General features: G+C 39.6%; 1 protein-coding gene and 1 long non-coding RNA gene across 4 annotated transcripts in view; one reads left to right on the top strand and one right to left on the bottom strand.

The window, feature by feature from the left end:
• LOC308697497 (NLR family CARD domain-containing protein 3-like) overlaps nucleotides 1–9,559 on the bottom strand; it is a 44,655-nt gene extending 35,096 nt beyond the window's left edge. For 2 of the 3 annotated variants that reach the window (XM_081376787.1, XM_081376788.1), the window contains exons 1-7: nucleotides 9,434–9,559; nucleotides 8,550–8,621; nucleotides 8,095–8,211; nucleotides 6,343–6,459; nucleotides 4,037–4,096; nucleotides 2,159–3,952; nucleotides 1,821–1,994 (exon numbers count right to left, since the gene is read on the bottom strand). In XM_081376787.1, the coding sequence (XP_081232913.1) occupies nucleotides 1,821–1,994; nucleotides 2,159–3,952; nucleotides 4,037–4,096; nucleotides 6,343–6,459; nucleotides 8,095–8,211; nucleotides 8,550–8,599 (2,312 nt within the window). In that variant the 5' untranslated portion in view covers nucleotides 8,600–8,621; nucleotides 9,434–9,559. The remainder of the gene's footprint in view (nucleotides 1–1,820; nucleotides 1,995–2,158; nucleotides 3,953–4,036; nucleotides 4,097–6,342; nucleotides 6,460–8,094; nucleotides 8,212–8,549; nucleotides 8,622–9,433) is intronic. The other variant, XM_081376789.1, reaches the window with a different exon arrangement.
• Nucleotides 9,560–18,032: 8,473 nt separating this feature from the next.
• LOC308696730 lies at nucleotides 18,033–20,943 on the top strand. Its single transcript, XR_014030863.1, has 4 exons — nucleotides 18,033–18,102; nucleotides 18,625–18,676; nucleotides 19,462–19,475; nucleotides 20,750–20,943. It is a non-coding gene; the product is annotated as an uncharacterized lncRNA (long non-coding RNA).
• Nucleotides 20,944–25,458: the final 4,515 nt, after the last annotated feature.

Raw genomic sequence — 25,458 nt, forward strand, 5'->3', positions numbered from 1 at the left:
TCAGACACATTGGAAAGAATCCAATGAAAATAAAAGCAACATTCCCATTAATAATTTCACAGTAGATTTTATTTGTATGGCAATCTGTTACGGAAGCAGACTCAAGAGAAGGAGATTGAAGTTAATAGGGAGTTTATTGAGACAACAACTGAGCGGATGAACTGAAAGCAGGTAAGTGGAAAGTGCAATGATACTTTGGAGAGCGGGATGCTGGCAGTGAATAGTATGTTTCTTCTGACGGGTGTGATGACTGGTAGATGATGCAGTGAAGGCTGGAACTCTGAACAAAACTAGACTTGGAGACACGGAGGAGAATGGAGACGAGACTGGAGAAGGGTCGCTGGAGATATCAGGTAGTAGTCGCTAAGGCTACATTTACACATAGCCGAGTATTTAGAGAAATTAATACCCCCCCCCCCCTCTGTTTTCAATTATAACATTGTGCACACAACATCGTTTTCAAAAAAGTTGTCATTTACATCAACTCGCATAAATACGCTGTCGAGCGCCATCATAACTATGCCAAACCTATGGGCGGTCGTGTAGGGAAAAGGATAAAGCCATGCAAGCCAATCAGAATGCTCAGAATCGACAACAACGAATAACACGAGCGACTTCCTGTTCCTTTCATAGGGCGCTCACATGATGTTAAGCATTTTCTGGTCAATAATGTGACGTTTGAGAACCTAAAACCCAGTTTCTCCCAGTTGACACGGCAACACATAACCAGCGTTATCAGAAATCTCCACTTTGGCCAGAGTTTTTAGAAATAATCGTTTTCTGTGATAAAAATGTGTTTTTTCGTGTAAATGAGAGGCCAAACCGCAGGGAAATACCTGTGTCTTCCCTTCGTGTAAACGGGGCCTAAGGCAGGGTAAGAAGTCCTCTTCATACAAACGAGACCGGACAATGAACTGTGCTGTGTGTTGCTGCGTCCCAATACTTATACTACACCCTAAAAGTATGGACTCTTTTTGTGAAGAAAAAGTACATACTTTTGAGTGTGTAGCAAAAGAGTAGGCAAGCTTTGGGACATTCAACTTCATCATCTTAACGGACAGATCTGTCGTGTGCATCCTGTCACCGTAAACTGCCCTGTCAATCATCTTGTCACAGTTAAAATCCTCCATTCAATCTAATTTCATTTCCTACCGTTTCGGAGAGAAATGTAGTTGCACGTTCGTCTGCCAGTCGTGGGTTTTTCATGCGGAGACTCTCCTCATGTCTTTGCAATTTGAATATAATGATGCATTTAAAAGTTAATGGCTAAACGTATCTTTACAAAAGTCCACAATGCTGCAGATGCAATATAATGTAAACAACATTTAATAAATTAATTTTCGTCAGGTTAGATACTGATAATTAATCACTCAAACCCCTTTATCTAAACCTCTCTACATAACTGCCGGACTCGCGCGTCCTCCATGTTCGCGACTTCACTCGTGTTTGTAGTTCTAAACGAATCCTCGTCCAACGCGCAATGCGTTGTGGGCAATATTAGCCGTGAGTGCGCATCCATCTGCACTTCGGATTCTGACCGGAAATAGTAGATCATCCGGGTATCTTTGGAACACTCATTTCAACATACGAAGATGTTGGGACGTACTAATTCTATTTTCGAATACTATTTAGGACGGATATTATGTGAATTGGGACGCACGTTGTGTTTAATAGTGGCAGTGATGAGGATGATGATGAGGTGCAGGTGTGTGTGATTAGAACTCAGGTGAGGGAGTGCACTGTGATTGGCTGGTGTGAGAGCCTGGCAGATCTATAACACAATCATTATTTACCATATGAGACATTTTATACAATCTTACCCCAGTTTCTCCAGTTTACAGTGAGGATCCTGCAGTAGATCAGAGAGCAGCTTGACTCCAGAATCTCCTACTTTATTCTCAGACAGATCCAGTTCTCTCAGGTGTGAGGGGTTTGATCTCAGAGCTGAAGTCAGAGCAGCACAACCTTTATCTGTAACACCACAATTATATAACCTGTAGAGAACAATGACACTCTTCAGTCTCTCAGTTCAGGAAACACTGATTTAAATATTATGAATTTATCCTTCTACAGTATTCCTTAGGTACAAAAGCACATGCTAAACTCATAAATATGATCATGTTTTATCAATGTAATGATTGTTGTCAGAGTGACTTACTGAACTGATCTGGATTCTTTAACCACAGGCAGCAGCTTCTGAAGAACTTTATCTGCAGTATTTCGTGTTCCAATAAACTGTTTTAGATCAAAAACATCCATCTTCTGCTCTGATGTCAGCAACACATAAACCAGAGCAGACCACTGTGAAGAGGAGAGTTGGGTTCTTCCTATTTCTCCAGATTTCAGATAATCTTGGATCTCCTGCATCAGAGAATCATCACCCAGTTCATTCAGACAGTGGAACAGATTGATGGATCTCTCTGGAGAGAGATTCTCCCCGATCTTCTGTCTGATGTACTGAACTGTTTCCTCTTTGTTGTAGGAGCAGCTTCCAGTCTGTGTCAGTAGTTCTCGTAAGAGAGTCTGATTGGACTTCAATGAGAGACCCAGAAGGAAACGCAGGAAAAGGTCCAGATGTCCATTCTTACTCTGTAAAGCCTTATCCACAGCTCTCTGGTGCAGCTCAGATAATGAATGATATTTCTTCTGGTTTAAGATTTTAGAAAAGAAACTTTGTTTGGTTTTGTCAAACACATTTCTGTTCTCATTTGTAAAGTAAATGTGTGCATATAGAGCTGCTAGATGTTCCTGGATGCTCAGATGCACAAAGCAGAAGACTTTCCCCTGATACAAGCTCAACTCCTCTCTGAAGATCTGAGTGCACAATCCTGAGTACACTGATGCTTCTGTCACATCAATGCCACACTCTCTCAGGTCTTCCTCATAGAAGATCAGGTTGCCTTTCACAAGCTGCTGGAAAGCCAGTTTCCCCAGTTTGAGAATCATGTCTTCATCTTTCACTCTCTTCTCATAGTCCTTCTCATGTTTGATGTTGGTCTGAATGATCAGGAAGTGTGTGTACATCTGAGTGAGAGTCTTGGGAATCTCTCCTCTCTCTGCTTCACTCAACATCTCCTCTAGAACAGTGGCTGAGATCCAGCAGAACACTGGGATGTGGCACATGATGTGGAGGCTCCTCGAGGACTTCAGGTGTGTGATGATTGTATTGGCCAGACTCTGATCACTGATTCTCTTCCTGAAGTATTCCTCCTTCTGTGGCTTATTGAAGCCTCGTACCTCTGTCACTCGATGGACACACTCAGAGGGGACGAGATCCGCTGCTGCTGGTCTGGAGGTGATCCAGATGAGAGCAGAGGGAAGCAGATTCCCCTCAATGAGGTTCATCAGCAGCTCATCCACTGAGGCTGATTCAGATATATCACACAGTTTCACTTCGGTCTTAAAGTTCAGAGACAGACGACACTCATCCAGACCGTCAAAGATGAGCAACACTTTATATTCATCACTGGATATTTCCATTTCTTTTGTTGCAGGGAAAAAGACATGAAGAAGATCTGAAAGACTGAGTGTTTTGTCCTTCATCAAGTTGAGCTCTCTGAAAGGAAGTGGAAATATGAGCTGGACGTCCTGATTCTCTTTCCCTTCAGCCCAGTCCACAATGAACTTCTGCACAGAGACTGTTTTCCCAATGCCAGCGACTCCCTTTGTCAGCACAGTTCTGATGGGTTTGTCTTGTCCAGATAAAGGTCTAAAGATGTCATTGCATTTGATCGGTGTGTCCTCTGTTTCTGATCTCCTGGATTGTGTCTCAATCTGTCTCACCTCATGCTCATTATTGATCTGTCCACTTTCACTCTCTGTGATGTAGAGCTCTGTGTAGATCTCATTTAGGTGTGTTGGGTTTCCCTGCTTTGCTGTTCCTTCAGACAGACACTGAAACTTCTTCAACAGATTTGATTTAAATCTGCTTTGGACCAGTTGAGAATCACGACTAAAAGAATAAATCATTAGATTAAAACATAAATTGAAGAAGTAAAAGTGATGGTAAAATATCTTTATGACAGAAATGTTGTACCTCAGATTAGATGGCATGTGTCTTCCCCTAAATGTTCCTCGAGTGTCCATAGACTGTTCACTAATTATGGACAAATACAGAGAGAACAGAGAAAATACAACAGTTGAGAAAACAGAGACAATAATTCATACAGTACTCATATAGAGTCAGATAGAGAGGTGCCAATGAGCGCCTCAACGCTCCTGTTAACACTTTAACATAACACTGTATTTTAGCACAAGTACATTTTGTAGCTGAATATTAGTATAAACAAGTAATAAAAACTCAGTGAGTGTTTTAGCGCAATTTTCTCACGTCATGGGATCACAACACTAAGAGATAGTAAATGAAAGAGAAAATAAGTTGCTCGAGAATATAACTTTCTCTTGAAATTCAAATGAACTTTCTGAAATCAAATCAGCAATGGATAATAAAAAAGGCACAATCACTTGAATAGTTGAACATCATTTTTTTTATTAGCTCATTATTTTTTACATCGTGTTCACTCAATATCCTCGATTTTCTCTGTATCAGCTTCCTTTTCTGCTTTGTCCTCTTCAGATTCTTCCTTCTTTTCTGCTTGACTATTGGCTTGTGACTTTGTAAACTCTTCTTCTGCTTTCGAGATATTTGCCAAAACATCCTCTGAAAGCCACGAGTCATCGTAGAATGAGGAAGCCGTTGATGAGGAAGCCGTTGGTGTGGATGTCGCCATCTTTTGTCGCTTTGCTGAACGTTCTTCCATTTATTTTGCAACAACCTCTTGTCGTTTTCTCATATATTCTTGCTCCTTCTCCAAATCTTGATCGATACGTTCATTGATTTCTTGCCGTAATTCAGTGGAATTAATTGTGCTCATGACTCTTGTGAATACCTTCCTTACGTATTTCTGTGGAACAATAGTTTTATAGGTGAAAAGGCAATATTTTTCTTATTTCCCTTCATATAAAGTTTTAATTAATTTTTGAAGCATAAAGGAAAGATTTTTTATCAATTCTTTTTTTCTAATATTATTGTAAATTTTAGAAGCTATCGATTGCAATTTGTTTCAACTCGATAGCTATTATGGTTGCCGAGAAATTTGCAAAAAACTGAATTTTTTCTGGAATTTCCAGGAAATCCAAAATCTTTTCCTGGATTTTTTTTGTGCGTTCCCGAGATTAGACCTTCCTTAACATAATGCCGGAAACCCGAAGTCTCTAGGTGGTCTGGTTGAGGAGTAGATAGAAGTGCAAGATTGGTACAAGAGTGCAACTGGGATTCACTGATAATCCGCTGTTACTGGTGAATGGGGCCGAACCGATTATCTCCCGCCTCGGCCTTCATCCTCCCGTTGCGCCGACAACTGGTGCCATCGTCGGCTGGCTTTCGTCAGCTTTCCCGCGAGTGGGCGTGGTTTCAGCGCAGCTAGCGGACACGCCCCCAGTGTTTGAGAGCAGAGACTACTGCTCATTTTTGCAAGATTTTGATAGCTTATTTTATGTACTTGCCGGCTTTTTTTATCATTCAAATTTGGCTGGGTGGCTAATAACACCTTTTTCTGTGGTGTGACAAACTCAGAAAACATACTTAATTTTGACTTTACAGGGACTTTAAGTTGAGTGTTTAAGCTGTAAAGGGGAATTAATAAAATGGTCAGAAATGGCCCTGTCTGTATTTAATGTTCAATCATGTAATTGAAGTGTTTGTCTGTTGTCTGTGTGAAGACACAAGAGATCGTTCTGACACTGATAACAGTGGCAACACACACTCAGCATGAGTTCAAAAGCACCAGAATGAAATTAACACAAACTAATGAAATTAATTCTCTGCTATAGTCAACTGGAGATGTTTTGTGTGTATTAGGTACATCCGTGCTGCGAGATGTTTCAAAAAGTGCTCGTGACAATATCGATCCTGGCAAAGAGTGGTGGGCACATGTCCCACATGTGCAACTCGCAAATTACGCCTATGTTTGTTGCATTATATGCCAAACGGTCTGAACACTCTGAAGAAACTGTCATGTGTATTTTTTTCCCAAAGTTTGCATGTCTGTAACTCAAGAAGTTTTAAAGATATACTTTTAGATTTAAGTCAGTAGATGTTAGTGAAACATCAGGACTAAAGCTCTGGATCAGCTGTGAGAGGAGACCTGATCCTGTGCTCAATCCTGCTATTGCAGAGCTTTATAATAGTGTGAGTCACTGAGTTATACATGCTTACACAATATCATCACCTATTTCTGTATTTGTGGATATCCATAAGTGGTTATTTGCCAAATTATGCCACACATGCATTATTTGTGTGTGTCTGTGGTCTCTCTGTCTGTCTAAACAAAAATGTTGTACCTCAGATCAGTTGATGTGTGTTTTCCCTCAAATTTGATTGGAGCTCCCATAGACGCGTCACTCTTCATGGACACACAGCTGGACTCCGGTGAGACTGATCTTTCACCCTCACATTGACTTTAATAGAACAACAGAATAGAAATAATAGATTTATTCTCTACCAGAACCAATATGGTTGATTTTACATGAAAATAAATAAATTACTCTTTTTTTTCCCACCAGCTTTTTTTGTTTAAAGTTACCAGCCACCGCCAGCGTTTTTGACCATTTTCACAACATTTTCATGGTCCCCAGAATATTTTTTTGTATGAATATCTGAACATGCAATATATCAGAAGAAAGAACAGACCCTCTCCCTTAAAAAAAAAAAAAACGAAAAAAAAAAACTTTTATTCTAGCTTTACACATTTTTTTTAATCAACACCTAAGTAACATTAGGCAGTTTTGATTTATATGCTGTTTAATGTTGATGATCGCGTTATTTTACATAAGCATATGATTACATTTGAGATCACTCGTTTTTACACCTTCGTTGCATGTGGTTTGATCAGGAGATTTAATACTCTTTCAGAAGATGCCTAATAGTGCCCCCTACCATATAACAGGGAAAACACGGAAAGCCGGAAAATTCTGTCAATGGCGGGGAAAGAGTTAAAGGGGACCTATAATGCAAAATTCACCTTTACATGGTGTTTGAACATAAATGTGTGTCGGCAGTGTGTGTACACACAGAGGAGGACTTACCATTAGGCAAAAGTAAGTGACTGCTTTGAGCCCTCAAAAGTCAAAGGCCCCCTAAAAATGCTTTTTACATACAAGATGCGTATTAATACTGTTATAACCTGTTTAAATGAGAGTACCGTAACTGCACTGGGGTGAACATTTTTATATGGCAAGTGTAAGCCACACCACACCGCTCAGACAGTTCCATGCGTCGTAGCCTACTGTTGCTGTTTCGGGGTATAAAACAAGAATAAAAGCCATAATAATGTACATGAAGATGTAGAAAGATTGGACACCGCTGTGCATCAGCAAGCATCATAACAGAGAAAGAATCCTCAAGGATTATCCAGGTAAATGTGTGCAATTGTATAGGGCCCCATTCCTATTACCTAAATCCGCCCCTGTGTACACAACCACCCTATAATGGTAAAAATCCACCCACTCCTCTTTTTTGAATCTCCATAAATCATAATCTGTGTCTCAGAAAAGGCCATTTGCAGATGCTACTTTTTGTGACATCACAAAATGCCAAGGCCCCGCCCACTAATGCTGATAGACCCCGCCCTCAGTGACCTGAACACAGTCCACTATTTTCTACGTGCTGGAGCAGCTGTAGTGATGAGAAAAATGCCCCAGTTCCCTACTAAGAAAGCCAGGTGTGATGTTGTTGGATGTAAGAGTGAGCATCAGACTCTTCATTTACTCCCGGCAACTGAGCCACTGAAGACGCAGTGGATTCATTTTGTTCATGATGGGAATCTGCCGCTCAAGTTACCTAAAATCATTAATGTCTGCGCTAATCATATTACACCAGACTGCTTTGTGAACAAGGGTTAATACAAAGCAGTTTTTTTCTTCATTTTTCAGGGCCTATGTGGTTCAATTCAATAAATCTATCTTGTTTTCTGTGTTTTCCTCTATTAAAATAAATGGATAGAACAAATCTGTCTGAGAGCCAAAAAATAGTCTTTTTCCAAAGTGTGCATGCATGTAACTCGAGAAGATCTATCTATCTATGAAATGTTGTACCTCAGATCAGTTGATGTGTGTTTTCCCTCAAATCTCACTGGCTCTTCCATAGACGTGTCACTCTTCATGGACACACAGCTGAGCTCCGGTGAGATTGATCTTTCACCCTTAAACTGACTTTAATAGAACAGAGATAACAGAATAGAGACAATGATCAACTTGGCTGATTTTACATGAAAATAAATCCCACATGAGGAGATTGTCTAAGATCGTATGTTGAAGAGTGATGAGACTGTCCAAGGATAATGTCATATATCATCTAGCTGTCTACTGTATCTGTGTGTCTTTGGACAGTGTTTAAAGACCCTGAGTGGCTCCAACTACTGTATATCCCGCACCAGAATATGATAGAGACAACAGATCACTATACCAACCCTGGCAAACACACACAACACCCTGTTATGTGCAGAAAATGAGTCTTCTATAACATTAAGATCATATGAAGATTGAAGTACCTGAATCCAGGAGAAGAATCTCCATGTCTGAATGTGTGTGTGTCATCCATGATTCATTCAGTCTTCATGGAGCTGCTCGAGTAAGAGATCAGAAACACTCATTCACACACACTCAAATACAATACATTACAAAATGATTTGCAACTTTGACAAGTTTTTTTTTTTTCAACAATCTTGATTATGTATGTTATGAAGAAAATAAATAAATAAATAAATAAATAAATAAATAAATAAATAAATAAAGTCTCATATATTCTAAGTTGATTTGGGATCATGTAAATGAAAGTTAAAATTACAAAACTTGCAGGTTACTAGTTTAAGTTGATGTATCACAAAAAAATAATAAAAAATATATTCAGGACTTGAGGCCCAAAATGACAGAATTTCCTGCTGCTTTTCCAAAACATTGTTTGCGCTGAATTTTGATGAACTAATGTCACTTTCCCCGCTCATGTTAACATTTTAGCATCATTTTATGTCTATAAGCAATAGAAATATCATGACTGTACAATGCTCGTCTACTGGACCCACAAATACTGCAATAAATGCACTTATAAACTACAAACTGATAAAGTGGCTATAGTATGCAATATTTGTTTATTTCCTTGATAACATGTTTCCTATTTTTTTTTTTTTTTTTTTTTTTACATTTTCTTTAAATGTTTAATTAAACAGTTTAAAATTATTAACAGTAAGAGTTGTAACCAAACTCTTTATACTGGACATTACTTTAAAGACAATTATAATCAAACTATATGTCCAACAAATACAGTAAGGATTTGAACAATAAGATCAAGAACTTCATATTACATTAAGAACTTTAACTATGTTACTTTAAGTATTTCATGGTTGCTTAAGGTAATGTAAGGCTTTATGCGTCTCACCTGAAGACTCTCCTTGATCAGAATCAAAGGTTATAGACACAGATTCTCAAATCCCTGCACAAGCAGCTGTATACATCACTAAACACTTTGATATTCTATTTTACTGATTCAAAGAATCTTAATTCTGAGAGTAAAATGGAGTCGATAAAAATGTGGAAGTTGGGAAATCTAGTATCACTTTCATTCTGCTAGTAAATCATGATTGCGAGATCTGCTCGAACTCATAACATCCGTTTCATACACAGTTCAGTTGAGAAAGACTAGTAGTGCTCCAGTTCTGACAATGTAAAAATGTAAAAACTTGCTCATTTTATTCTTTTCATACACAGTTCAGACACATGAAATTTTGCCTGTTCGAATAGAAAAGCATAAGCTCTGCAATATCTGTCTTAAAATAAGCTCTTGTATCTCCTCTCTGTATGACTCACAGACATGACTCTAGTTTTCATTCCAAAGTGCAGGAGAAATATTTATAATTCGGCCCGAGATAAAAATCGACGTCTACATACAAACGCAAAATATCAAACAAAAAATAGGAAAGCAAATTTTTTTTTGTGTGTGTGTGCAACATTATCTGTGTACAGTTCTTCTTATTCTTATTCAACATGATTTTTGAAATACAATCTTTTTTATCTTCTTCTTCTTATTCCCATTATGGTTAAAACAATGAGAAAGGAATGGATGCAAAACTACATGTGGAGATTACATGTACACCAAATGGAGATTGATGAATATTAGAGTGAAGGCATTATAAGTTTAAGATAATGTATTTTATTTAATGAACGAATAAGATCGTCTCATACCAAGTCAAAAATTAAAGGTTATTAATAATAACATTACAATTACAAAATACCAAGACATTGTTAAATCTCAGTAGCAAATTGAGTTGCTAATTTTGACATGAATCTAGTTCTTACTGTGGTGATCTGATGGCAGATAAAGATGGTGATTTGGGGGATCAGTCGTTCTTATTATGACTGCTAGATTACTGTTAAACAGCCTTCAGGTCTGAGATCTATGGAAGCTTGTTTCGGCCACTGAATAATAAATAAATAATAATAATTGCAACTTTTTATCTCACAATTCTGACTTTTTTTTCTCACAGTTGCAAGATATGAAGTCAGAATTGTGAGAAATAAAGTCGCAATTGGGAGATATAAAGTCAGAATTGCATGATATAAAGTTGCAATTGCATGTTATAAAGTCAGAATTGTGAGATACAATAAAAAAAATAAAAAAAAGTCAGTCTATTTTTCCCTTAGAATTGGACTTTATTGCGAGATATAAACCCGCAATTATGTGTTATAAAGTCAGAATTGCATTATATAAAGTCGCAATTGCGAGAGAAAAAAGTCAGAATTCTGACTTTATAAGATGCAATTGCGACTATTTTACGCAATTCTGATTTTATATCTCGCAATTCTGACTTTATAACACGTAATTGCGACTTTATTTCATGCAATTCTGACTTTATATCTCGCAATTCTGAGAAATAAAGTCAGAATTGTGAGATGTAAACTCGCAATTGTGAGATAAAAAGTCGCAATTATCTTTTAAAATGTTTTATTTTGTGGCGGAAACAAGCTTCCATAGAGATCAGAACTGTGCAAAATACACGCATGCTTTCATTTAGATTTGGCACAGCAAATTTGAGCTCCATATCGGTCTCAGATGGTGATGGATTCATCATCTGGTGTCAAAGCTGCTCAGATCCTGGAGAAAATATTAGCGGAGCCCTTTTCTGCTCTTCTTTACTGGAAAGATCTGCAGATGAAAAACACACACACATTTGTGTAGAAGTATTTTTTTAATCACTGGATACAGTTTTCATGATAGCTCAAGAAAATAGTTGATCTAACATCTAATATTTATCACATACTGTATGACTGTAAGTAATGTGAGAATATGTGTGTAAAGTGTGTAATATCTGCTCTTTTCTCATGTGAAACTGTGAGGTGTTCTGAACACGACATAGAGACAGTGCAGTCGAGCGATAGTGTCCCCCTGAACCATGTCATCCAGGCATATCGAGCCCCGGGACAAAACATCATCTACAGAAAGAGAAAACATCCCAACATCACTATCAGCATCAGAGAAGCTCAGAGCCGCAGTAGTCAGCTGATGACACATGGTGGCGCTGTTCTACAACAAAACACATCAGCATTAAAATACACAGTGGAGGACAGAAACACTGGAGCTGACAGCCAGTCCAGCATTAAAGAAATATTATGTTTCACTCAGATATTTTTCAGCAGCTTCAACTCTGTTTGAGAGCTCAAGATTGCAGGAACAGGCCAATGATGAACTGGACAGAAAGAGAGAGTCCTGCGGTCAGTGTGTGATAGTGACGCTTGTTCTTACCGTTATAATGGAGTCTGGGTTTGGAGAAACACATGAGGAAATCAACAAACAAACTCTGAGCATATAGGACAGTGAAATACAGCTGACAATCTAAATAATCATATTTTTCTCAATTCTTTTTTCCTGTATTTAATAATGTAGATCAGCTGGGAAAAATCAAAGCTATTTATTTGCTCTCAGTACATTAAGAGCACATTGCTATAATAACATGGACACAAAAAAAACCATCTATGTTCCTGGTAGAAAATTCCACTGAAACATCATTAACCTGTTAGCCAGCAACCACACTTTTGGCATTCGCAAATTGAAAAATGACAAAAATAAAAAAAAAACGCAAAAGTTTTGCGAAAATCTGTAGTGGAAACGTATGGGGCGCCGTTTGTAAAGCGGCTCACGCTGAAAATAACAGCAACATTTTGTCACATTTAGCTTCAAACAATGTTAAAAAAACTGGTATGAATTTTTGATGGTCACTTTTTACCACATTTACAACAATATTTGTCAACTTAGAGATATTTTAAATAGTTAAATCTAAATATTAAATGTTACACCTAAATGTTAAATATTAAATCTAAATGCTAAATCTAAATCTAAATGTTAAATCTAAATCTAAATGTTAAATCTAAATCTAAATGTTAAATCTAAATCTAAATGTTAAATCTAAATGTTAAATCTAAATCTAAATGTTAAATCTAAATATTAAATCTAAATCTAAATGTTAAATCTAAATGTTAAATCTAAATCTAAATGTTAAATCTAAATATTAAATCTAAATCTAAATGTTAAATCTAAATGTTAAATGTTAAATCTAAATCTAAATGTTAAATCTAAATATTAAATCTAAATCTAAATGTTAAATCTAAATGTTAAATCTAAATCTAAATGTTAAATATAAATGTTAAATCTAAATGTTGAATCTAAATCTAAATGTTGAATCTAAATGTTTTGGGTGAAACTAAATATTTAACTAATATGCAAATTCAAAATGCCGGAAGTGGCAAAATAAAAGCTCGAGGTGGTCAGTGTGTGTTTATAGCATGGTTTATAGTGTCAAATAATGAATAAAAACCATCTCATAATAATAACTATAATATAACGATAATAACTTCCTAAAATAATAAACACGTTTGGAGAAACTGTAGAGTATCGTGATGAGAGTAATGACATGACATTCAGTCAAAGTGAGCCCCCTAGTGGCTGGCTATTATGGCTACAGGTCATAAGTCCCGCACTTTTCATAAAAGTGACACTAGCCAACTCTTCAAATACAGTTTCTCCAAACGTGTTTATTATTTTAGGTAGTTATTATCACGATAATCTATGTCCAAGAGTCCATTTCCTCGGATGAGATGGTTTTTATTCGTTATTTGACACTATAAACCATGCTATAAACACACACTGACCACCTCGAGCTTTTATTTTGGCACTTCCTGTTACCGGCATTTTGAATTTGCATATTAGTTAAATATTTAGTTTCAACCCAAACATTTAGATTCAACATTTAGATTTAGATTTAACATTTAGATTTAGATTCAACATTTAGATTTAGATTTAACATTTAGATTTAACATTTATATTTAGATTCAACATTTAGATTTAGATTTAGATTTAACATTTAGATTTAACATTTAGATTTAACATTTAGATTTAGATTTAACATTTAGATTTAACATTTAGATTTAGATTTAATATTTAGATTTAACATTTAGATTAAGATTTAACATTTAACATTTAGATTTAACATTTAGATTTATATTTATATTTAACATTTAGATTTAGATTTAACATTTAGATTTAGATTTAGCATTTAGATTTAACATTTAACATTTAGGTGTAACATTTAATATTTAGATTTAACTATTTAAAATATCTCTAAGTTGACAAATATTATTGTAAATGTGGTAAAAAGTGACCGTCAAAAATTCATACCAGTTTTTTAAACATTGTTTGAAGCTAAATGTGACAAAATGTTGCTGTTATTTTCAGCGTGAGCCTCTTTACAAACGGCGCCCCATAGAAACGCGCCTAGTGTTTTTTAGTACTTTATTATGCTGCGTCATGATTAGCTGAGCTACAGGAACACTATAGTGATACAGGTATCCTGTAACCTGGATAATCATCATCATGGTGTGAGCAAACCCAAAGTCATGGATTTGATTCCCAGGGATCAGATGTATAGATTGAATGCAATGTAAGTCTTTTTGATTAAAGTGTCTGATACATGCATACATGTGCCTCTGGATAATGAGTTGTTAAATGTGCAATATAAGAAATAAATGAGTCTTGAGTGTGAGTGTATGTTAATTGGACTGTGCAGCATGATGTTTAGGTTTGAAGATTTCTCTCAGCTCATATAAATATAGAATGTGTTCGATAGTCAGAGAAAACAACTTTCAAAAAGATTTGCAGAACAATAGGAATGATTATGTTTCAGTTTTCACAAATTATTAAGATGCTCTTCTGTTTGTTTCTGTTATTCTGTTATTAAAGCACTTTTATGCAAAAAAAGATCTTATCACAGATAACTAGATCTGGATATGGAAGGATATATCCTTGTCCACCATTGTGCTGAACAACATTAAATAAAAAGTTCTGATAAAAGACCAAAACAGATAAACATTCAACAGCATGCTGTACATCCGCCATACAAGAAAAAGCATGTATTTAGATGCTTACATCAGCTCCATTTAGACTCAGGAGTCATAAACAAGAGAGACATAGGTTTTAAGTTTTGCTTTGAAAAGCGATTCTGTTGTTACTGTTCTAATAAAAAGTGGTATATAGCAAAAGCCCAGTCGGCCCATTATGCCCACATAGGCTATAGCACGTTAGTTGGCTAGAAAAAAAAGAGCTATAGAGAGTTATATAGAGAGCTATCCAGCTAACTATAGAGAGCTATCCATGTCCATTTTGCTTGGGGCCCCCAAATTCCTTCAAACGGCCCTGACTGGGCGAGCTAACCAATCACAGCACATTTCATATTTCTTAAGGAGGGGCTTCATTGAAATTGGCGTGTGCGTGTGCGAGCCAGTCTGGGGAGAGAGGAGCTCTAATAATGTAAAAAAAAAATTAACAACCAAGCATGAAAACATATTCTAGTACACCCCCAAAAAAAATCAAGACTTCATAAAAGGGCATAATATGACCCCTTTAATAATGGCAGCTTCTGTTTATTATGTTTTAATTTTATCTTAAAATGCTGCTGATGACACTGACTACTGTACAATTGAATTCATTAAGCTGATCTTTCCAAATCAAACGATGAACAAAATCACACTCAACCACTTCTGGCCGTTGCACAACCGCTGTGGTGTATCTTGTTGTTAGTTCTTTGTTATTAAAGGGGAAGTGTGTCATTTCTACAGCACTAAAATCACCAAACAGGGCTGGAAAATGACTGTTTCTAAAACGTCTGTCATTGGTTGGACAAGTAGCCCCACTCCCAAACTTATACCATTGGTTGAGTCAGAGATTGACTCTAATAGAAGTCACACACACACACACACACACACACACACACACACACACACACACACACTTCAGGAAGTCAAACTACACACACACACACTTGTAATTGTAAATTAAGAAACAAGAAAGTATTAAACACCAAAATTACACTCATCACCTTTAAGGATTAACCCTGTCACTTTTAGTCACACAGTTTAGTGACTTTTATTTTGTCACTACATTTTCTGATAAATCACCTCCTCCTCAAGGTCAAAATTAAGAGGCTCAGAGCTTGTAATTATTTCATTTGAGTGTTTATAATGACAAAAAGTAAACACACACCTAGATATCCAGATTCAGACAAGTTGCAGACAAATTATATATAAAAAACAATGTTTTGATATGGATTTTTATATTTAAAAAGTAAATAAAGATTCAGATTCGAATTATTAATTTTTGCAAATGGGTGAGAAGAGGGAATTATTATTCTGACATTTTATAATCAGTCAATCCTGTTCCTCGCACATTATGTATCTTTTGATGTCCAGTATGGGCTGAAATATGTGCCACCAGAAACTGAATTTGAATCAATTATATTTGAATTTGAATTGTAAACTTGAATAATTGCATTGAAAAACTGAATTTGAATCACATAATTTGAAATTGTATTGTTTAATTTGAATAATTGCATTGAAAAACTGAATTTGAATTGTATAATTTGAAATTGAATTTATGTGTTTGGAACTGAAGTCCAATACAATTTGATCCTCACTGAAAATTCAACTCTCTATATATCCTCACATTCCGTTCTCACAATTCAGATTCAGATCACCAAAATCAATTTCAAGTTTCTGTGACAGACATCCGGGTAGTTGGAGGATGAAGGAAGAGCAATCGAGCGCAGATCGATAGATAGAGTTATCCCTTATATATATATATCTGCCTGAATCAGCCTGAAGCCTATAACTATATATAACTATATATATATATATATATATATATATATATATATATATATATATATATATAAGGGATAATGTATATAGCGAGGCGGTTGTTATAGCGAATAACAACCCCGACAGGTCTTGAATCAGCCTGAAGGTGTTGTTATTTGCTATAACAACCGCCTCGCTATACATTATCCCGCTTATTACATGGCTACCTACAAAATAAATAAAGAATTTGACACAAATTATTGATTTAACTTTTTTATTGATTTAAAAAGATTGTATTGCTTCTAAGCAAAAGATTGTAAAAAATAGTCCGTTCCGCGTCCATAGCAACGATTTGTTTTTCATGGCAACGGTGTGATATACTTCGCAGCGGTCTGTTATCAAGAAATAACAGACCGCATTCTACATTGGAATTCAACCAAGCCATGTAATAAGTATATCACACCGTTGCCATGAAAAACAGAGCGTTGCTATGGACGCGGAACAGACTATTTTCTTCAGCAAAAGAAAACTTCCTCCAGCAGCGTTTTGGCTCCCAGGAAGCGGGCAGTAAGTCTCTAGATCCTGCAGCCGCAGACGAACTCTGCTGCCCCGCTGTAGTTTCTCTCCGTCCGCCGGCCACCGGCAAAGGCAGTGGAACTTCCCGCCGAAATATACATACTCCCGATCACCACTATGTCTTTGGCCGGTCCCATCTGGATCAGCGGGGACCGGTGCAGCAGCGAGGTGAAGCTGTGTTCCTGCCCGGGAGAAGAGACGCTGCGCACCTGTGAAATGTTATCCCTTGCTGTTATTTTTTATTTTTATTTTTTTCCATTTCTTTCGTTCTAACATCCATAAGCAGCACAACAGTCTGGCATATTAGTGCTGAGTGATGATCCTGCGACACTGAACTCTATCTAGCGATATCGATCTGCGCTCGATTGCTCTTCCTTCATCCTCCAACTACCCGGATGTCTGTCACAGAAACTTGAAATTGATTTTGGTGATCTGAATCTGAATTGTGAGAACTGAATGTGAGGATATATAGAGAGTTGAATTTTCAGTGAGGACCAAATTGTATTGGACTTCAGTTCCAAACAAATACATTCAATTTCAAATTATACAATTCAGATTCAGTTTTTCAATGCAATTATTCAAAATAAACAATACAATTTCAAATTATGTGATTCAAATTCAGTTTTCCAATACAATTATTCAAGTTTAGCAATTCAAATTCAAATATAAATTATTCAAATTCAGTTTCTGGTGGCACATATTTCAGCCCATAGTCCAGTCCCTACACTGTAACAAATTTCTGTAGTTTTCACAGCATTATTACTGTAAAATGAGCAAATGCTTACTGTAAAACCTGTATACAGCATGTTACTGTAGATCTGCAAAGCATCATGGTCAATTTTCAATGGCGGGTAAATTCTACAGTAAAAATATTTTTTCTGTGAATCACAATACAGCAATTTCTTTGCCATGCAGCTGAAAAGCTACGAGATTCCACACTTTTATTGGAATTTTAACTTCAGAAAGGTAACTTTGCTGATTTATTTCCAGTTTACTCTTGTAAAGTTACCTATTTGTTCAACTTTAAGAGTGCACCAAGTAAACGAGCGTCACACTTCCTAAACTCGTGTTTGTGTGCATTTTATATGTATATATATTTGCACATAATTTCGATAGATTTTCTAATCTGGCAACATTCGATAACATCATAATGAATAAAAATTAAATTGGAATTGTGTATGTGTATGTGATGTATTTGTTGGCGCGCTAGACTGAAATTTGATCCCCATACGCTTGGATATTTCTCTTGCCTGCTAACGTCAACTGAACTGTCACCGCCGCGCCGACGACACCGCGTCCAGAGCAGTGAAGCCAGCCGAGTCGCTGACTCGACAGAAAACGCAGCTAGAGGTAAGATAACACATTTTTCATAGGATCATGATTTTTCTGAACTTCATCGCAGGTCAAACTGCAGAAACGAGATTGTTGATAGCCTAATTTGAAGTGCCATTCCTTCAAATGTCCTTCACATGTGGGAGCATAGGCGTATACTGTAAAGATTTGTCTTATCTGGCAACATTACATTTGATTTATAACGTCTTCAATTTGATTAAAGAGTAACGTGTAGCCTTGTTGAATAAAATTAACTTGTAATTGTGTATTTGATGTATGTGTTGGCGCGGTAGCCGTTTGAATAATCTCACTCGTTTTTTGTTTTTTTTTCATGCTTGCTAATGCTAACGTTGCCGCCTGAAGAATCAGACATTTAAGCGGGCCGATTCGAAAGTTTTATTCATGACTCGTGGAAGCATAATAATATACTCGCATTGTATTAAGATTTTTCGAGATCTTACTAGTTCATTTATTTACCATTTATTGTACTTGTGATTTTTAAAAGTGTTTTTTTTTTTTCCTGTTTATTTTGTGTTACAGGAAACTTCCACCCAAGCAGATGTTACCAGATTTCCCTGCCAAGCACTCCAAGGTAGAGGGCTGCATTGGGATTGAGTCCCGCCGGGTCCCGCGGGACCCAACGCAAATCTCGCGGGAGCGGGCGGTTTGAACTTTGCTGCGGGCGGGAATGGGCGGCTAAAAAAAACACTGCGGGATCGGGATTCGGGAGGTAGCCTTGCAACATGATTTCCACTACACAGTACCAGCTCGCCTCGGCTCGGCTCGACTCGCCTTTGTTTGGTTTTCCACTGTGTAAAAGTTGTAACTGTATCTGCTTCCAGGTACTTTTTTTCGTACCCCCTCCGGCGGGGTTCTGAGTGAGCTTAGGCGATACTAAAATGTGACGTGAAAACACGGCAGACTGCTGATTGTTCAGAGAGAAACATCACTATTCACTGCGTCATCATTGCACGCGCAAGACAGAGTATCCTGAATAAAAAACAGCAAAAACGAAAACAAAACCATCCAAAAACAGCACACTCGATTTCCTCCATTGTCCTGTGAGTATGTGTCCAGTAGGCTATGCCGGCCAGGGAAACGAAACAAACAACCCCATGAATCTCTAATAATAGCAATACAAATGTGTGTTTTTTCCTGCGGGACGGGAGAAGACACAAAATCAATGCATCTCTATTACTGTGCGGGAATAAATTCTTAGAGTTTTGCGGGTGCGGGCGGGAGTGGACATACATATTGCGGGAGCGGGCGGGAGTGAAACACATACGTTGCGGGAGCGGGCGGTAATGGTCAGAAATTCGGCGGGCGCGGGCGGGAGCGGGATGAAGAAAACAGTCCCGCGCAGGGCTCTACTCCAAGGCTCATCATGCTCGGTAAGATCCCGGCACTAAACATACACAATAGATCCCAATTTTAAGTGTATAAGTATATTAAGTGTTAAGTATATTTTTTTTATCGATTCACTGTGTGTGAACAAAGTTTTACGTCATCTTGCACTTAGATTCCAAAGTGTTAAAGTGGCGTAATATCCAGAATGGGTATAAGAGACATGAGACTGAACACACTGAAAAGCTTTTGCACTGCTCATATGCTAAGAGAGAGATTAGACAATAGAGCTGCACGATTCATCTTCAAAGACTGTGATCTCGGTCATCAAGACCTTTCCATTCGTCTGTCTATTAAACTTTGACAAAATCATATCACAACATTCAAATCTGTGTTGGCGCTACCGTTGACCCAGAGAGAGAAATGTTAGTCATGAAACAGCTTCACAAACAGTCTTTTAAATAAATATCATACATTAGAATTTATCCAGAGGTAAGCACTTATTTGTTATTGATATATTTTTGACTAGGAATAGGAACAAATATTTGAGTAGTCATTCTTTAACTACCTACCCGACTAGTAAAATAATTCTCAAAGTGTTTATTTGGGTTTATATGGACTGTTGTGTAATTGTTAAACATCAAACTTTTATTTTTTATTATTAACTTTTCTACCATTTGCATGGTGAGTTAAAATAAAAGTTTTATGTCTAACAATTATTTAAAAATATATTCAATTTTAAATATTTATTTAAAAGACTGTTTGTGAAGCTGTTTCATGACTAACGTTTCTCTCTCTGGGTCAACGGTAGCGCCAACACAGATTTGAATGTTGTTTTATGATTTAGTTTAATAGACAGACGAATTGAAAGGTCTTGATGACCGAGATCACATTCTTTGAAGATGAATCGTGCCGCTCTATTGTCTAATCTCTCTCTCAGCATATGAGCAGTGCAAAGGCTTTTCAGTGCGTTCAGTCTCATGTCTCTTAAGAAAGTGGCTAACTTCTTTCAACCTCATCTACAAGCAAGGACAAAAATAAAGCAATTGAATTTGAATTGGTATCGATTCTGGAATAAAAAAAATAAAAAAAAAGATTTTAGAATCTACACGATAGCTAGGTTAATCGATTTTTCTCTCCAAGCCCTAATATATAAAATGTGTGTTTTAAGTAAGCATTTTGGTTTATAGAGAAGTGGACATTGTATTACATGTTGATTGGCTAAATCAAACGATCCAATCAAACTTTTATATATATTGTCATCAACCCATCTGTCTTGCTTATAAACTTTTCCATTAATAATTAATTTCTTCCACTGCAGGGTAGAAGACTCCAGCCCAGGACGTTGACTAGTTTAGGCCCCCCCGTTTTGAAGGAAAATACAGTTCTGGGAGAAAAACAACATTCAGGGACTAAATTCTACTGTTTGAAATCCTGCTGTTTTAAAATAATTTAATTTGTCTTTTATTCATTCTAATTTTAACCAAACATTTTAATACATTTGAACAGGATTGATTTGCATGTTCCGAAAAGTGTTGTTGCATACAAAACTAAATGAAATGTTAACAGAAAAATGTTTACCTATTGAAAAAAAAATGTTTTTTTTTTGCTATTTATTTTATGAATTTTGAAATTTAAAGTGTGAAAAGTTGTCAATAAATGGCATTTTTGTGATAAAAACAGTGTCTTCATTTTACAGTACACAAAATTAATGCAGTAATCCCTATTACAGTAGTAAAATTTGTGAGGTGATGAAACACAGTACTGTGATTATTACTGTAAAAAAGTATTTACAGTATTTTTAAAGTTACTGTAATTAAGTTTACAGTAAGCATACTGTGAAATGAACTACAGCAACTTACTTGCTAATTGCTGCCAGCAAGTTGCTGTAAATTTCACAGTATTCTTTTTACAGTGTACATGTAAAACCACATTAAGACATTGAATCACATTTCTTATCAAAACTGATGTTGACTGATGTCTCCTCAAATTACTGTATGTACAAACATCTTAACTGAAATTACTGACAAAAATGTTGTTGTATACTGTAAAAAGTAAATGCAGTAGTAGACACAAAGTGTGTAATACAAATTTTATTTCTACTCCACATTGGTACAATGTAAATACAACCTGAAGCTCATCGTGTTCATGAAAAAAAGGAGAGACTCATATATTTGTTTTTAATACAAAATATATTTAAAGCAAATTAAGAAGATTATTATAATTTTTTTGCAATCTCATGACAAACGTCCTGCCTTTCAGGATTCCAGTGAGAGCTATTATGGCAAAACAAAAACTCTCCTGTAGTAAATCATAAGTGGGAAAAACAATTCGAGGATTGCATAAATCTGATTATTGCAGTACTGTTAGATGTATTAGTATTGTTAAACTAAAATGTGATTAATGGCCATGAAATGCACCTGTTAAATTATGATAAATTCAAATCCATGTAAGATCCTAATGTTTTACTTGGAGAGACATGGAGCAAAGACGGACAGTCTAAATGATGTTATTTACAAAAACACGTTACTAAATTACCACCTTGAGCAATTAACATACTGCTATAGTCCACACATTGAATTCAAAACATATTATTAATTGTATGTTGTATCTCTGTATTTTCTGCTGTTACTGACAGGAATTGTGATGAGGGAAATAAGGTGCAAAATTATTTGTAAATATATATTATTTTCAGCACAAGGATCAGAGAAAATATTTTTAGATTTAAGATTTACATTTGTAGTTTTATAAAATAATAATAATCTTCAAGTGTTTCAGCTTAACAGCGTTCATGTTTAAAGTCTACAGGTGTCACATGCCTGTCCTGTCTTGTGCTGCACATGGGTGTTTTGTTATTTTGGGCCATGTGCTCTTGTTATTGTCTGATCCCTCCCCCTTGTTATCTGATTATTGTTTGAGTTCATCCACCTGTTCCCTCCTGATTAGTTTCCCTTTATTAGTTCCCTCTTGTTTGCAGTCTGTGTCGGTACATTGTCTTTTGTTTCCTGTTCCCCGAGACCTGCCAGAGTGTTCTGAGTTTGTTTATTGTTTTTGTATTTACTTGGTTCTATTTTTCCCCCTCGTGGGTTTTGTTTTGCATTTTTGTTATTAAATACTTCTTTTTCTCCAGCGTTTGAGTCCTCACATTTTTGTTCTTAGTTTGCCGTGACAGAATGTACCGACCATTATGAGGACTCAGCGGAGAAGAGAGGCGCCACCAGTCTCCTGTCCGCAATGGGAGCGGATTCTCCGTTTTCAGGAGTTGGTCTCCCTCCGTCAGCAGGGGATGGAGGTGAGGGAGTTTGGTCAGAGGTTCCGTCGCGCTGCTGAAGGGCTGAACCTGGGCGAGGAGGCTTGCAGGGATCTGTTTAATTATGCGCTGGATGAACCGATGGACTGGCTGATCTGTAGGGCTTTTGACCATGTCAGCTTTGAGGCGATGGTGGAGGGTTTCATTCGCCATCGGGAGAGGATCGCCAGGGGAGTGGTCTCTGTTCCAGTGATCCAAGTTCCAGTGGACCCAGTTCCGGTGGTTCCGAAACGGAGGAGGAGAAGGAAGAACCCCTCCGTGGCTATTCCGGTGGACCCAGTTCCGGTGGACCCAGTTCCAGTGGACCCGAGTCCGGTAGACCCAGTTCCGGTGGACCCAGTTCCGGTCGACCCGAGTCCGGTGGTCCCAGTTCCGGTGGTCCCAGTTCCGGTGGTCCGGGGACGGAGGAGAAAGAGAAAGGCCTCCTCAATGACCTTTCCGATGGCTCCTAACCTGGAGGCCATCCCGGAGGTGACTGCCATCCCTGACGCGTCGCCCTGGTACCTTGCCTTGCCAGCCCCGCCCGAGCTGCTCGCCCTGCCGGCCCCGCCCAAGCTGCTCGCCCTACCGGCCCCGCCCAAGCTGCTCGCCCTGCCAGCCCCGCCCAAACTGCTCGCCCTGCCGGTCCCGCCCAAGCTGCTTGTCCTGCCGGCACCACCCCAGCGACCAGTCACGTCTGCAGAGCCTGGGTCTTCGGACAAGATGGCCGCCACAGAGACTATTCACGTCACATCTGCCGAGCCTGTGTCTTCGGACATAATGGCCATCGCCAAACCTGTGTCTTCGGACAAGATGGACACCGCCGAGCCAGTGTCTGTTCCTGAGCCGGAGCCAGTGTCTGTTCCTGAGCCGGAGCCAGTGTCTGTTCCTGAGCCGGAGCCAGTGTCTGTTCCTGAGCCGGAGCCAGTGTCTGTTCCTGAGCCGGAGCCAGTGTCTGTTCCTGAGCCGGAGCCAGTGTCTGTTCCTGAGCCGGAGCCAGTGTCTGTTCCTGAGCCGGAGCCAGTGTCTGTTCCTGAGCCGGAGCCAGTGTCTGTTCCTGAGCCGGAGCCAGTGTCTGTTCCTGAGCCGGAGCCAGTGTCTGTTCCTGAGCCGGAGCCAGTGTCTGTTCCTGAGCCGGAGCCAGTGTCTGTTCCTGAGCCGGAGCCAGTGTCTGTTCCTGAGCCGGAGCCAGTGTCTGTTCCTGAGCCGGAGCCAGTGTCTGTTCCTGAGCCGGAGCCAGTGTCTGTTCCTGAGCCGGAGCCAGTGTCTGTTCCTGAGCCGGAGCCAGTGTCTGTTCCTGAGCCGGAGCCAGTGTCTGTTCCTGAGCCGGAGCCAGTGTCTGTTCCTGAGCCGGAGCCAGTGTCTGTTCCTGAGCCGGAGCCAGTGTCTGTTCCTGAGCCGGAGCCAGTGTCTGTTCCTGAGCCGGAGCCAGTGTCTGTTCCTGAGCCGGAGCCAGTGTCTGTTCCTGAGCCGGAGCCAGTGTCTGTTCCTGAGCCGGAGCCAGTGTCTGTTCCAGTGCCTGAGCCGGAGCCGCCAGTTCCAGTGCCTGAGCCGGAGCCGCCAGTTCCAGTGCCTGAGCCGGAGCCGCCAGTTCCAGTGCCTGAGCCGGTGGTGCCAGTTCCAGTGCCTGAGCCGGTGGTGCCAGTTCCAGTGCCTGAGCCGGTGGTGCCAGTTCCAGTGCCTGAGCCGGTGGTGCCAGTTCCAGTGCCTGAGCCGGTGGTGCCAGTTCCAGTGCCTGAGCCGGTGGTGCCAGTTCCAGTGCCTGAGCCGGTGGTGCCAGTTCCAGTGCCTGAGCCGGTGGTGCCAGTTCCAGTGCCTGAGCCGTTGGTGCCAGTTCCAGTGCCAGTTCCAGTGCCTGAGCCGGTGGTGCCAGTTCCAGTGCCTGAGCCGGTGGTGCCAGTTCCAATGCCAGTTCCAGTGCCTGAGTCATTGGTGCCAGTTCCAGTGCCTGAGCCGGTGGTGCCAGTTCCAGTTCCAGTGCCTGAGCCGGTGGTGCCAGTTCCAGTGCCTGAGCCGGTGGTGCCAGTTCCAGTGCCAGTTCCAGTGCCTGAGCCGGTGGTGCCAGTTCCAGTGCCTGAGCCGTTGGTGCCAGTTCCAGTGCCAGTTCCAGTGCCTGAGCCGGTGGTGCCAGTTCCAATGCCAGTTCCAGTGCCTAAGCCGGTGGTGCCAGTTCCAGTGCCTGAGCCGGTGGTGCCAGTTCCAGTGCCAGTTCCAGTGCTTGAGCCGTTGGTGCCAGTTCCAGTGCCTGAGCCGGTGGTGCCAGTTCCAGTGCCTGAGCCGGTGGTGCCAGTTCCAGTGCCTGAGCCGGTGGTGCCAGTTCCAGTGCCAGTTCCAGTGCCTGAGCCGGTGCTGTCGGTGCCAGTTCCTGAGCCGGTGCTGTCGGTGCCAGATCCTGAGTCAGTTCCTGAGCCGGTGTCGGTTCCTGTTCATGAGTCGGTGTCGGTTCCTGTTCCTGAGTCGGTGTCGGTTCCTGTGCCATGGCCGCCCGAGGGGTCGTCTCCGCCATGGCCGCCCGAGGGGTCGTCTCCGCCATGGCCGCCCGAGGGGTCGTCTCCGCCATGGCCGCCCGAGGGGTCGTCTCCGCCATGGCCGCCCGAGGGGTCGTCTCCGCCATGGCCGCCCGAGGGGTCGTCTCCGCCATGGCCGCCCGAGGGGTCGTCTCCGCCATGGCCGCCCGAGGGGTCGTCTCCGCCATGGCCGCCCGAGGGGTCGTCTCCGCCATGGCCGCCCGAGGGGTCGTC

Source organism: Scardinius erythrophthalmus (assembly GCF_964197995.2).
Source record: "Scardinius erythrophthalmus genome assembly, chromosome: 10".
NCBI lineage: Eukaryota > Metazoa > Chordata > Actinopteri > Cypriniformes > Leuciscidae > Scardinius > Scardinius erythrophthalmus.